Source organism: Electrona antarctica, assembly GCF_951216825.1.
Source record: "Electrona antarctica genome assembly, chromosome: 10".
NCBI classification, from domain to species: Eukaryota; Metazoa; Chordata; class Actinopteri; order Myctophiformes; family Myctophidae; genus Electrona; species Electrona antarctica.
In genome coordinates, this window is record NC_136791.1 from 18,666,414 (window position 1) to 18,681,630 (window position 15,217).

At 45.6% G+C, this 15,217-nt stretch overlaps 1 protein-coding gene across 3 annotated transcripts in view; it reads left to right on the forward strand.

The window, feature by feature from the left end:
• LOC306931686 (protocadherin-15-like) overlaps window positions 1-15,217 on the forward strand; it is a gene marked incomplete at its 3' end in the record, with an annotated part of 360,480 nt that overhangs the window by 239,134 nt on the left and 106,129 nt on the right. For all 3 annotated transcript variants that reach the window (XM_079513231.1, XM_079513232.1, XM_079513233.1), the window contains one exon: window positions 6,669-6,762. In XM_079513231.1, coding sequence (XP_079369357.1) covers window positions 6,669-6,762 — 94 coding nt within the window. The remainder of the gene's footprint in view (window positions 1-6,668; window positions 6,763-15,217) is intronic.

Here is a 15,217-nt window from a genome sequence, read left to right on the forward strand (position 1 = left end):
TTCATACAGGGGACAGGTGGTGATTATGTGGTCAGCGGTCTGCTCGGGCTTTCCACACTCGCACACTGCGCCGTCCGCCAGGCCCCACCTCGTCATGGATGTTTTGAAACGTCCGACCCCAGTTCGTGGGCGGTTCAGGGGAGTCCATTGCCGGCGTGGCAGTTCCCCTCCTTCAATTCCGCCTTCCGGGTCCTGGATGTAACGGTGGATGCGTGTTGCCCCGGCTGACTCCCACTCCTGCTTCCAAGCTGCTTCCAGCCATGCCTCTGTAGACAGGTCCTCAGGGATGGAACTGAGCAGCTCTTGTGCCGCCTTTTTGTACGGGTGGCGGGACTTGAGTCTATTTAGGGGCGGTTCTGTTCTGGTGGTGTTGTGCAGGATATGCCAGTTGTGTATCCGGGCATTCCTTGCAAGGCTAGGGTAGCAGCCTCTCGTTGGAGGCCTGCCGGGGCAATTCCTGCTAGTACTGGCAGATGGAACACGGAGGTGGGCTTCAGACAGCCAGTTGTGGTCCGTAGAGCGTTGTTTATGGCAACGTCAACCTTCCTGGCATGGTGGCTTCTGCACCAGGCTGGGGCACAGTACTCAGCTGCGGAGAAGACAAGGGCTTGTGTGGAGATTCGAAGCACCATGGCGGATGCACCCCAGCTAGTACCTGGGGTGGATGCGATACCTGGATGCGATACAATTAGCTTGGAGTACCTCAATGCATTATCAAGTCAATGCAAGTAGACATTGAGCATTATTTCGAGCCTATGCCCAGAGCGACGTGAATAGAGCAATATGCGTTAGGGCATTAACCAAACGTGATTTTTGATAGTCGACACGACTACCATCAAACTCGGTTTATAATCGAATAGTCGGCGGTAAAATATGATATTTTTTTCCATCCAATCAAGCATTAAAACATCGTGTTCTGAAACGGCCAGCGCGAGTGAAGGATTAACTGCAAAACAGAGCCGGTGAATGCAGGCCGAGTGGAATAGTAAGAGAGTGACGCTTTGATCTCACCACAAAGCGGGGTGCTATGGGCTATAGTTCCAAACATTGGAACTATCCCATTGAGATAGAATGAGCACTTCCGCATTCCATTGTTACAATGGGAGTCAATGCTAGTGTCGCCACTCTCTTACTAGATTACGCTGAATGCCACTCTGATTGGCCGAAATTCACATCAGCTGTTAAAAGTCAAGGCAAAGTTGCAAGTCCACAATGACTCACGGATGGACGCGCTGTGAGCTTGTAGATCTGCTATTTTTGATGCGCAAGACCTTTCTACGGCGCAGCATAGCATGTTACGTTGTTGAAAATGTTTGTTGAGACGGAGGAGGAGGAATAAATTATGCGATGTTTTTCATACAAACCTAAATGTTCAACAACAAGTTACAACCACAGTTCCTTTGGTTTTTAGAAGGAGCTACAAGCTAGGAGGAGGTTATGATTACATACTAGGCTTGCTACCGTAGCTAGCAGGCTTACCAGGCTATGAATCAGATGATCAACTACTTCACTCCATCGCGACTATTATAACTATGATCGCGCGGCATAGCTGTTTGTTTTTAATAATGCCGCACGCCTGCACTTTTTTTGGATAAGCATGCAGAAAGATGAATAAGAAAAAGAAACATGAAATCACGGCAAGAGCTACTGTAGTTTGACTGTCACCAAACTGGATATTATTGGGCAGAGTGAGGAGGGACAGGCTGCTATACTACTGTACCGGACGAAACGACGACACGTCTCCAATCTAACTTGTTGAACAAACTACAGTAATATTGTAATAAACTCACCAATAGTAAAAGTATTTACACACTGTAGTTGTCCCCATTGAGCGTATGAGCCTATGAGGCACATGCTTTTTGAAAATCTGTCTTAAATGTTGCCAGTGCAGCCAGCCACCACCGCACACCGCACCTACACGAGTGACGGTGACGGCAAAACCCACGTACAGTCGGCTTGTATATGATATGAAAACAATCAGCCAGGAAGGGATTAGTACTTAAGTTGGAGAACTACCAACAAAACAACAGAGCTCACAGCTGCATGTCTGCTGTAAAAAAAAAATTACAGTGTCGACTACCGTTTTGCTAATCGACTAATCGATTTTTATGTTAATGCCCTAATATGCGTGAATCGCACGAGATTAACTTAAGCCATTTTATTTTTCTTAACTTTTTGGTTTTGTTATTTTTTTAGGCTTTTGCTGAGCCTTTATTTGATGAGAGAGAGAGAGAGAGAGAGAGAGATGCATGCAGCAGCTAAATGGTCCAGGGACTCGCTGCCAGGCTTTGGCGGCGGAGCCCATGTGTTACGTGACCTAACCACTCTGCTATCAGCTCACCCCGACTCAAACATTTCACTAAAGTGAACACATGCAGCTCGGTATCTGTTTTTTTTTTTTTTTTTTATATATATAATTTTTATCCCACAATTTTGTAACCCATTTTCACCCCTGTGTCAATTATCTAATGTGATCCTGGGCTCTACACACCCTCCGCCAACCTGGGGAGAGCAACGGACTTGAACTCATGCTTCCTTCATGCATGAGTGTCCAAGTTGCTCCTTTTTTTCCCTGGTTGGACGTAGCGCGTGGAAAGAACACATTATTTGGAATCTGTTCTTGAGAGAGTAGTATTTATTCAGTTTAACTTGCTTTCAATTCAGAATCGCAGATGTACAAGCTCACAGTGTGTTTGCAATGTGACACATTTGAGCTTTTAGATCAGCTATTTTTTGCTATTTTTATTTATTTTTAAGGCACAATAGGGGGCCCGCAACCAGAGGCTATAAGCCCTGTGAACTGTCTCGTGACTGAGAGATGTAATGTTTGTCTCTGGTGAGTGTGCACACACACACACACACCCACGCACGCACACACACACGTACACACGCACACACACACACATGCCGGCTGGCTTGTTTTACCATGCTTAACAAACACAGAGATATACACATATGAGGCATACCCATCACGGGTGTCACTGTCAGTTAAATAGAGTGACACTGCTCCCTCTATTTCAAGCGATGCAATTATTTTTTATGGCGTCCGGTGTGAATGCACCTTAAGAGCGAGTGCTCAGAGCTGTGGATGACTTACATCCAGCTGTCAGACTGCGAGACGTACAAAACAACACACATTCATCCGGCAGTGATTCCCTGCCGTTAACCGTTCCTCCGGAGTGTGACAGTCGAAATTGTTTGCCGTTCATAATATCTGTGTGCACATGTTTGTGTTATTTGTGTGTTTGTGCATGCGTGTCTGCAAAGCAAAGATAATTTGCCATTCTGCCTTGGACTGCCTCCTGTGCTGAAATAGCCAGAGTGGTAAATTAAACATTGTGGAGAAAAAAAAAGACACAGGGAGCAAAACGTGTTGATGTTTCCATCTGTCGTTTTTTGTGCCCTTGGCACAAGTCTCCTTTCTTGCTCCCGAAACACTGCGTGAAAAGCATTGAATGTGGGCAGGCATACCACAATGGCGACCGTAGTTTACTCTGAAAACCTGCATTTCATGTCGGTCATGCCTCGTGACACGCTCCATATATGGCCGTCTCCATATATAAAGATCACAACACTGACCTCATCAAACCCTGGATAGCCATGGAGAAGACCTGATCATCACCTAGATCTATATATATGGAGCCGGCCAGCAACTCTACATCTGGCCTCACAGACACCCTGTTGATCTGACCTCATCAAACCCTTAGATCTCCATATATGGAGCTGACCCGTTCTGACATTCCATATGTTGATCCTTCCCCACCCGTCCTTCCTCTTCGATGTCTCCCTTTTGACTGATACCTGTCCATTCAAACTGTAGACGGGCCCGCCTCAAAGTCATTAGCACAGCCGTGCCCGGCAGCCGGCGAGTTCACAACAGGCCTGAAAATTAAGGTCGCCCTACCTGGGCCCTAACTGGCCGGGCCCTAACTGGGCTGGCCCGAAGCCCCACCCCGCCTTACTAATTTGCGCACATTTTACGCCCTACCCGGCCCAAAAACGGCAATGAAAAAAGAAAAAAAGGGTCCATATATGGACATTCCCAGACTTGCTGTTTCAGCGCCAGAGCGAGGTCGCTTCTCGTCCTCAGGGCATCTTACTGGTACTTAAGGGAGTATGCCTGAGTATAGATGCCACATTCATTAATGTATCACCACTGTCATACCCTGGTATATTATGTACCATTCTGAGACAGAATTTGCATATACCGCCCCCTGTGGTGTCTGCCGAGTCTGTCGAGTACCATTTTTCACAGACAAAAACGAAATAAAAACTAATTCAGGTGACTAAAACCAAGGCCGGAAATAGCCAGTGTACGGAACAATGCAACATGTGGCATGCCATGTCCTAATTTCACCAAATATTCACCCCTGAATACGGATGCTAGGGTTCAAGAGTTTGAAAACTGTAGCCTCTCACTGACTGACCTCTGTGACGCTTTATAGCAGTGGTTCTCAAAATACGATTCGGGAGATCCCCAGGGGTCCTTGGATGGGAACCAGGTGGTCCCCTGCGAAATGAGTTAATGGTATAATATTACAACCACCTTAACCATACTGGCTATTCAAAAATAGGTGATCTACAAGCTGAGCTGCTATTTATTTATTTTTTAACTTCTGGTGGTCCATGGCACAGAATCTTTTTGAGATGGCGTTCTGCGGCCAAATGTATATCAATTTGGCAGAAGCAGTGAGTGCATTCTCCGGCAGCGGCAGCAGCCACGGCGACGCCGCCAATTGCCGACAACAGCCGTGGCAGTGTTTCCTATGCCGTGGCAGTGTTTCCTCTGCCACCGGCAAAGCCTCCTAATCCGCCACAGACCGGTGGATGCCGGCACCTACCGCTTGCCACCGGCACCTGCCGCTTGCCAACCGGCACATATGCCGCCAGCTGCCGCTTGCCGCCGGCACATGCCGGAACATATGCCGGCACATGCCACCACCTGCCGGCACATGCCTCTGCGGGAGAATGCACTCGCTGTCCCTCCAATTTGGGGGTCCATGACATGGAAAACTTGAGAAAAACTGCTTTATAGAGTAGTAGTTCAATGCTTTATTTATTCAGCTGTATGGCACACATCTCTCTCTTTATCATATAGCAACGAGCCACACAGGAACGCTTGTCATCGACGTGGTCTCCTCTGTGCGTGGCTTGTAGTGTGAGGTCGGCTGTTTTTTTTTAAAGAAATCCTCAAATGTCAGCAAACCACTAGCCTGGTTAGCAAACCACTCCATCCCCATAGAAAAGCATTGGCAGAGGTAGAATAGTTAGAATTATAGTACGGTGTGACCGGGCCCTTAACCACGTAAACCCCAGTGTCCGTATTGTGGGCTATTTTTTTGTCCGTGCAAAATTGTAATAATAAATGTCTGGTGTTTGTTCGCTTGCATTAGAATAAACTTAATGCATTATTTTTCCCTTTATCTTTTTATTCCCCTTTTTCTACCTTTCTCCTAGTGGAGCGAAGTTCCCCTTGAGCGCTGTGGCTGCAAATTAGTCCCTGCCTGGATATCATCTGGAAGTTAATTTGCGCCTCACGGCTTGCAACCCACGACGCTAACTAACTGACAGATAATGATTGGAAAATTAATCCACAAGCTATTTCCACTTGTTTCTTACATGTATTTTATTGCCTCCTGTCATGCGAGTGTTGTAAACACGTACTCTGTATGTACTGTGTAGGACTATGTGGGTTGCAACATATTCAAGAAACAAATAAAGAAATATCTTATTTCTTCCTCTCTGTAGATTACATGATTTAGTTTGATGTTATATTTTCTTTTGTGTTTTTGTTGTTGTTGTATTGTTTATTTCCCCTTTTTGTGCAGTCTCTGTGTTTTTATTTCTTTATTGCACAGCTTCTCCCTTTGCCAACTTCAGTCTTTTATATTGTCCTTAACACAATCATTCCCGGGATTCCTTCAAAATAGGAGCTCTGGGGTGCCGGAAAGACATGCGTCCATAGCATCCATCGATTGGATTCCCTATGACGTTTCCAGACGTCCTATGGATGGAATGTGTTAATGAACTTTTATCTGCTGGCTTCCAAATAAGCCAGCTGGCTTCTTCCTTTCCTTGCATTGTATTTGATATACTTTGATATGTATTGTCAATTTTTTTATACTATGTGCTAAATAAATAAACCTAAAACCTAAACCTAAACATAGCCTGCAGTATGTTACAGTATACAGTAATAATCAGTGTTGCTTCTGACAGAAATGTTTGATTTAGTCATAGTCAAAGTCTCTTGAATAAAATTTCATTTAGTTATAGTCATATTTTAATAATCTCAAATGTTTTAGTTATAGTTAGTCTAGTTTTAGTCTAGTTGTAGTCTACTAAATAACATAAGGTTTTGTCAAATTACATTTTCAGCTGTGACGCAATGTGTCCTATGTATTCTCTATGCACTCTTATTTTCAGAGTGCAACCAACCATATGCAACCACACAATGACTTGTCTTTTAGTTCTACTGGATCTCACTATTACCTCCCTAACATTGTGTCTAGTTTTTATTTCATGACATAATTGTCAGTATATTTAGTCTTAGTTTTAGTCATCATAGGTATTTTTTATTTCGTTTTTGTCAGTGAAAGAAGGCAGTCGTAGTTTTAGTCGCCAAAATCAACACTGGTATAATGCTGTGTCTTTGTTGTGTGTCTCCACAGGATCGGTCTTTTGCTCCTGGACAAGCCTCTGGACAGGGAGACCGTTGACCAGTACCGTCTTATTGTCACGGCCAGTGACGGACACGCTGGAGGGGTGAGACACACTGTCCTTCTTTACCCATGTGACTTCTCCCAGTCAAAGTCCCTTTCCCGCATTTCTCCCACGTGATGTGTGCTTTAAAGGTATGGTAAAGTATGGTTTGTTCAGTATAGGTAAAGTCGCTTCGGGATACGGGTCCCCTATATTTTATTTTGGCTGTTTTCAAGTCAATTCATACTCCGTCGCGGCTCACGCCAAAGTCCATTGTAAATATTGGAGGTCCTTGACATGAAAATGTTTGTGGCCGGACTATGAGCTCTTCAGAGCAGATTCATCTGTGACTGGCACTCGCTGGCCGGTGCCTGCTGTCTGCGCCACGGGGGCATAGACCGTAAAAATGAATGGACAACGCCACGCCAATAGACCCTACAGGCAGTAAATGAAGACAATTTTGGATCGATTTCAAATCTGCCATCTTCGGATTTCATCACAGGCCAAGTCGGAGTAAATTAGGATGGTTTATGTGTTGATTATACCTGCCAGGAGATGGAGGGGGCCAGCATTCAGGAGCACACACAGGAGCAATATAGATCCCGGGGTGTGAGTACACACAGGAGGATCTATAGATCCCTGGGGTGGGGAGTACACACAGAGCAACTCTAGCTCCCTGGGGTGTGAGTGAGTACACACAGCAGGACCTACTGTATAGATCCCTGAGTACACACAGGAAGAAGTAAATGTACTTATAGTTGCTGGTGGTCAAAAAGTTCAACGAAAAGAACAGAATGAAGGTCTTAACCTCACCACAATGAGGTCACCACGGCCAGAAGCACTGTCTGACCGTAATGTTGATAGAAGGGATTGTAGTGACGTGTGTGTGTGTGTGTGTGTGTGTGTGTGTGTGTGTGTGTGTGTGTGTGTGTGTGTGTGTGTGTGTGTGTGTGTGTGTGTGTGTGTGTGTGTGTGTGTGTGTGTGTGTGTGTGTGTGTGTGTGTGTGTGTGTGTGTGTGTGTGTGTGTGTGTGTGTGTGTGTGTGTGTGTGTGTGTGTGTGTGTGTGTGTGTGTGTGTGTGTGTGTGTGTGCGTGCGTGCGTGCGTGCGTGCGTGCGTGCGTGCGTGCGTGCGTGCGTGCGTGCGTGCGTGCGTGCGTGCGTGCGTGCGTGCGTGCGTGCGTGCGTGCGTGCGTGCGTGCGTGCGTGCGTGCGTGCGACTACACACACCTGGATTGTGGTGAGCATTTATTTTCTTTTCTTTTTTCGCTCGGCGGTGCCTCTCGTGGCTCAAATTCGCTCGACATGGCTTGCCTCCGTTGCGGGCAAAAACTATACTTTATTGGCCAATAAAATTGTCTGCTGCTGTTGTAGGCGAGAGGCAGTTTGTCACTGTAACTGAGATTTCCTGTACTTGCAGGAAACTGTCAGTGAAATGTATAAGGGTCCTTGTTTGGAGAGACCTTATAGTTTGGGATAGTTTAAGGATCTGTATTTTGCCTTAGGCGCTAGGGGGAGGGCGCTGTGTACTAGTCAGTAGCTTGAGTTCAGTGTTTTAGCTACTGTAGGTACCTTCTTCTTATATGATTCTGATGTATATTTAGCACCAAGTTACCCAAATTGTGTCTTTAGCAGTGATGGTCGTCGAAGGAAGAAAGGAGTCAAGCAGCAGGTTGTCGTCATCATCTGATCAGTTTTATTGAACAGAATTCACTCAGTTACAAGGCTTTCCACGGGCGGAAGGCCCCGTGGACAGTAGTCACATCATAGCTAATTCGTGTCGACTCCCTAGAAGTTTCACTGCGTCAAAGTATTTACTAACTTCTAAGTCCCGCCTCCCTGGAAACTCACAGGCTCTTCCGGTGGAGGGGAGGAGGGACACCTGGCATGCAGCTCATGTAACACTCTATAAGTTTTATACCAAATAGGACTAATTCAATATCTATACTATATATGAAGTATGCCGAACACATGTAATGAAATAGTTCAAACTATATTGTTAACCAGTCTAAATGATTAAGCACAAATACATTGTAGAATTATATCAGTTGGAAGAGGAGAAGCAGAGAGCTTGAAGCTCCCTGCACACACACACACCCACAGCTGTTGGTTTAGCAGTTGGAGATAGGCACTGTCCCTATGATTAGGTCAGAAACAGAACCCCCGACCCCCCTGGGGTGTTTTAGCAGCATCTTAACAAAAGGCTTTGTTTTTACAGCCTACTTGTAAATAGCTCTAGCAGCTTACTCTGTTACCACAGTATTGCATGTCACTTAGTTTCCGTGCCTTGTGCAAACTGACTATATCAATCAGTTGATATTTTAATAGACAGTTGACACACAGTGTCAGTTTGCACAAGGCACAGAAACTAAGTTGAGACAATGCGATACTGTGGTGACTAACACAGTTAAGAATGCTGCCAGGCACCCCAGGGGGTCTGGGTGCTGTTTCTAATCTTGCTTAGTTATTTACAATCAGCTAAAACACCCCAGGGGGGTCGGGGGTTCTGTTTCTGACCTAATCATAGGGACAGTGCCTATCTCCAACTGCTAAACCAACAGCTGTGGGTGTGTGTGTGTGCAGGGAGCTTCAAGCTCTCTGCTTCTCCTCTTCCAACTGATATAATTCTACAATGTATTTGTGCTTAATCATTTAGACTGGTTAACAATATAGTTTGAACTATTTCATTACATGTGTTCGGCATACTTCATATATAGTATAGATATTGAATTAGTCCTATTTGGTATAAAACTTATAGAGTGTTACATAAGCTGCATGCCAGGTGTCCCTCCTCCCCTCCACCGGAAGAGCCTGTGAGTTTCCAGGGAGGCGGGACTTAGAAGTTAGTAAATACTTTGACGCAGTGAAACTTCTAGGAGTCCACACGAATTAGCTATGATGTGACTACTGTCCACGGGGCCTTCCGCCCGTGGAAAGCCTTGTAACTGAGTGAATTCTGTTCAATAAAACTGATCAGATGATAATTCCAAATACTTACTCTCAGTATGAGATACTTACCTGTAATATTATTCTTCAATGCTTCTATGCGCCATACTTTATAGGGTGACGTGACGTGCATGGCCTAACGTCACGCTGTCGACCGTATCCGTGACAACAGTCACATAAGCGGGGTGTTGTTATAGCACAAGCGGTATAGGCTTTGGTCTGGCCCTATTTACATCAGGGCCTTACCACTTATGCCTTAGCCTGGGACGCGTGCCATTTTCTGGTTCCTGATCCGGTCGGGAGCGGATGGTAACTTACGTCATGTTGTAGTCACTGGTATGTATACAGTCATCAGCCAGGAAACCACAAAGTGGCGTATGAATCTGACACATTTTATTCAAGTACACCAGTGTGTAATCCACTGGTGAAAACAGGTCCCGTCGCCTCTATACCAGCCCGCTCGCCTCTCATTGAAAATTAATTACTATTAGGCATGTCAGTCGCTTCGCTGTGTGTGTGTGTGTGTGTGTGTGTGTGTGTGTGTGTGTGTGTGTGTGTGTGTGTGTGTGTGTGTGTGTGTGTGTGTGTGTGTGTGTGTGTGTGTGTGTGTGTGTGTGTGTGTGTGTGTGTGTGTGTGTGTGTGTGTGTGTGTGTGTGTGTGTGTGTGTGTGTGTGTGTGTGTGTGTGTAAGAGCTATGAGAGAGAGAGGAGAGAGAGTGTGCGGGTGGCATGATATGTACAGTAATTAGAACAGAACTTCTGTAACCATGGGAACTTGACAAGTGGAGGGGACCAGTCCTCCTTCTCTACCCGTGCTAATCGTCTTTGAACACACACACGCATACACACACGCGCATGCACACACGCACCTGCGCACGCACGCACACTCAAACAGAATGGAATGTTGTGTTTTTGTCGTCACCGTGCACGCTCGGATGAGCAGTAACATGTCAGTTGTTGGTAGCGCGTGAAATGAATGCGTCTCCTCTGCGTCTCCGGCTGTGAGTTGTGCCGTTCTGCTGCCATGATGATATCGCTGCCAGGCTGTGTGGCTCCCTCTGAGGCTATAGACATTCACACACACACAAAGATCCCCACTGTTCCTCTGTCTCCCTCCCTCTCGCTCTGTCTCCTTCTCTATCTGTCTCCCTCTCTCTCTACCTGTCTGTCTCCCTGTCTCTGTCTCCTTCTCTATCTGTCTCCCTCTCTCTCTACCTGTCTATCACCCTGTCTCCATCTCTCTCTGTCTCCCTCTCTCCCTCTCTCTCTGTCTCCCTCTCTCTCTGTCTCCCTCTCTCTCTGTCTCTCTGTCTCCCTCTCCCTCTCTCTCTGTCTCCCTCTCTCTCTGTCACCCTGTCTCCCTCTCTCTCTGTCTCCCTCTCTCCCTCTCTCTCTGTCTCCCTCTCTCTCTGTCTCTCTGTCTCTCTGTCTCCCTCTCCCTCTCTCTCTGTCTCCCTCTATCTCTGTCTCTCCTGCTCAATTCAAATATAATTTATTGGCATGACAAGCATTCTTATATTGCCAAAGCATTACATACAGTGTATGAAACAAAATAATAAATTATACATATTCAGAATCAGAACAAATAATATAAAGAAGACAAGGAAAAACATAAAAATGACATTGATCTGTTAATTGTAGTAGACTTATAGTGTTCACCCATTGTCCCTCATTTTGTGGCAGGCTGATACATATTTTGCTGTCAAACTATATCCTTGTTTTTGTTATTTCTGTGAATTTAGGGTAGTATTCTTCTCTAATGTGTTCATATTTTTCACATGCAGTCAAGAAGTGGAGCTCTGTCTCCACCACTCCTTGACTACAGTGAGAACACAGCCTGTCCTCTGGGCAGCCAGGTTTATATCGGCTTTTCTGACTTTGTTATCAGTTACCGTGCTCAAATATTCTGCCACGGTGTATTGTCTATTTAGGGCCAGATAGCAATTAAGTTTACTTTGGGTTTTTGTTGTTTCAAGCCAATAGTTTTCGTATTTTTGTTTCTGTTGATTAATAATTGTGTTGTGGAATGATGTCGCTGTCCTGAGCCTGGTTATTGTTGGCTGATGGTTTGTTAAGCGTCAGGACCAGCTGACTGAGGGGACTCTTCTCTATGTTCATCTCTTGGCTTTTGAGGGCTTTATAATGATAGGATTTGGGGTCACTCAATTTTAGTTGTTTCCAAAATTGTATGGCTCTTTTTTCAATGTTGATAATTAGAGGGTATTGGCCTAATTCTGCTCTGCATGCATTGTTAGGAGTCTTCCTCTGGACCCGGAGGATTCTCTTACAAAACTCTGCATGCAGGATTTCGATTTGATGTTTTTCCCATTTTCCAAAATCATTTTTTGTGAGTGGACCCCAAACTTCACTGCCATATAGTGCAATAGGTTCAATCACTGATTGGAATATTTTGAGCCAGGTCCTAATTGGGATGTCAACATGTGTTGACCTTTTGATGGCATATAAATCTCTCCTTGCTTTCTCTTTCAGTTCATTAATAGCCAAGTATATATAATTGTTGGTTTGTTGGATTTTTGTTGTTCCTAGGGTGAAGTTGTACTTTCGACTCGTGGACCTTTTTTGGAATATTACTACTTTGGTTTTGTCAGGGTTAATTGTCAGGGCCCAGGACTGACAACATGTTTCAAGCAGAGCCAGGTTCTGCTGTAGACCCTCTTCTGTTGGTGACAGCAGAACCAGGTCATCTGCATAGAGGAGGAATCTGATTTCAGAGTCATGTAGAGTGACACCAGGAGCAGTAGACTGTTCTAATAATTTGGCCAATTCATTAACATAAATGTTAAAGAGGGTTGGAGAGATTGGGTTGCCCTGGGTCACTCCACGGTCTCTCTCTGTCTCCCTCTGTCTCCCTCTCTCCCTCTCTCCCTCTCTCTGTCTCCCTCTCTCTCTCCGTCTCTCTCTCTCTCTCTCTCTCTCTCTCTCTCTCTCTCTCTCTCTCTCTCTCTCTCTCTCTCTCTCTCTCTCTCTCTCTCTCTCCTCTCTCTCTCTCTCAGCACAGTGATTTTATTCACTTGAAAATATTATTATATAGGCCTATTCATACATTTGCCAAAACATTTCAAGATTTTTCAAATCACGCCATACATTTGCCAAAACATTTCAAGATTTTTCAAATCACGCCATATGCTGTATGAGCTAGTATATCTGCTATTTTTGAATAGCCAAAGGTATGTTTAAGCAATATTACACAAGAGGGGGTGGTCTGCGTTGCTTTCGGAACTCGCCCTGCGGGCAAGTTCCTGCAGCATCGCTGAAAAAAACATATTTTTTTTATCACAGATGTAGCCACTACGACCACAAATGTCCCAAGGAACTAGCTAGCCTACCCACCGAGTCTGCTGTGCTCTGGGAGAACAGAGCAGCTGAATTCTTTGCTTTGATTAGCCGTTCCATGATGCTGATGCATTCAGATTGCTTCCTCGCAATGACCTGTTGTATAATTAAAGTTGTTTTTTCAGAATCTGGTTCTCCTAGTCCCGGCAGAGTAGTTCCGGAGCTACGGATTGGGTGGCCTTGCTCATTCCCTGATGGGCTGATCTAGGGTAGCTACTGGGACGTAAGTCGGGATTTGATCAACCCCGACTGGGTCGCCTGAGTGAGGGGTATGATGTTGGTAGACCCGAAACCCCGTTGACCTCAGGATACATCACTGAGGATACGTCCCAGGTGCATCCATGACCTCAGGATACATCACTGAGGATACGTCCCAGGTGCATCCATGACCTCCGGATACATCACTGAGGATACGTCCCAGGTGCATCCATGACCTCAGGATACATCACTGAGGATAGGATCCCAGGCAGGCAAACCAAGAACCTAGCATCAAGTCTATACGATAACGAGTGACAAAGATAGCCGTAGCCATATCTTTGTCGCTAGCATCTCTCTCTCTCTCTCTCTCTCTCTCTCTCTCTCTCTCTGTCGACACATGATTAATTCCAGCCCGTGGCTTCCAGCAGGGTTTGTCACTTGAAAGTCCTGCGTGTGTGAGAGTGTGGCGAGGTGCCGCGAGGAGGAGAGTTCACTTCACACAGAACCATGCATGTGTCTCTCCTCCTCCATGTTAAATAAATAATAGCAGCTCGTTAATCAGCCTCAGACTGATGGCTGGCTGGTGTGTCGCTGCCAGGGGTCATCAACGTGTCCATACACGTTGACATGGTCACGGACATGGTCTTGTCCATGACAAATTCTAGATTTTCTGTTTTGCACACCATTATAATGTTCATATTTTTATCATAAGACCCAATTACTGGCTGACAAGTCTCCATGTTTTCTTCAGAATGTGTACAGTATGACACTTGTTTACACTTAATTACTACAACTATACTATGGCAGTACCAGCATTGTTTTGAGAGTGTAAAAATGGAACCAAATGGACCCATTTGTACAGTGGTTTCATTGGTACTGTACACTCTCAGTTACAGACTTGTTATTTTGTGTTTCTGGTATTATTGTCCAGTCTGTCCGTGGCAAAACAAAATGGACAATGTCCACCGTCCACAAGGCAGCATGGCGATGAGCCCTGGTCACTGCAGCAGTAGAGGCAGTGGGATGCTTACCTTACTGTAGGTAGGAGTGACCACTACCAGTCAGGACTGACCTTACAGAGCACAGAGGGCTTCCCAGACCTGTTCAGACCTCTCAAGGCTCAAAATATACATTATTTTATTTTTATGTGTCTGTCTGGTGGAATCCTCATGTCTAAGACTGTTGGAAAGGAAAATAAGTCAAAAAACACAGAGCGGAACATTCATGGAATTCCGTATTTATTATTATCATTTTTGAGTGGTGTAAACCACTCCTACAACTGGCTTTTTTGTGCAGAAAAAATTAGCATGGTTGCTATGTTCACCCTGTTGTAATGACGTAATGAAATCACACCCGGGTGAACAGGGTGAACATAGCAACCATGCTCATTCTTTCTGCACAAACAAAGCCAGGTAATGAAATCACACCCGGGTGTGATTTCATTACGTCAGACATGATTTCATTACGTCAGACAGACCTTACACCACTCAGTTCACACGGGTGTGATTTCTTTTTAAACGTAAAATAAAATACTTCCGACCGACACAAATTGGCCTGCGACCCAAAAATGGTCCCAACCCATTGTTTTGGAAGCACTGCTTTAGGAGGAGCTACAGACCGCCTTACAAAATGAAACGCTGAAAGGTGCTCACATTACTGCGCATACACACATCCCCTCCACCACTCCCACCCCCTCCCTCCCCACCAAATGTAAGAGGGGGGCGCTGGGCAGATCAAGCATACGGACACATACACACATCCCCTCCACCACTCCCACCCCTCCCTCCCCACCAAATGTAAGAGGGGGGCGATGGGCAGATCAGGCATACGGACACCGGTTGCTGGCTGTGTCAGTCCATCCGTGAAAGAGCTGATTACGTATCTTCGTAGAAGATGGAACAGAGAGGCAATCCCCCCGAGAAAAGGAGGGGGGAGTGGGGCGGGTGTAGGATTGAAGGTGACATTAACTAGGTCATTTCCCCCCGCCGCTCTCCTCTGAAATGCCTCATCAGCCGCGGACGG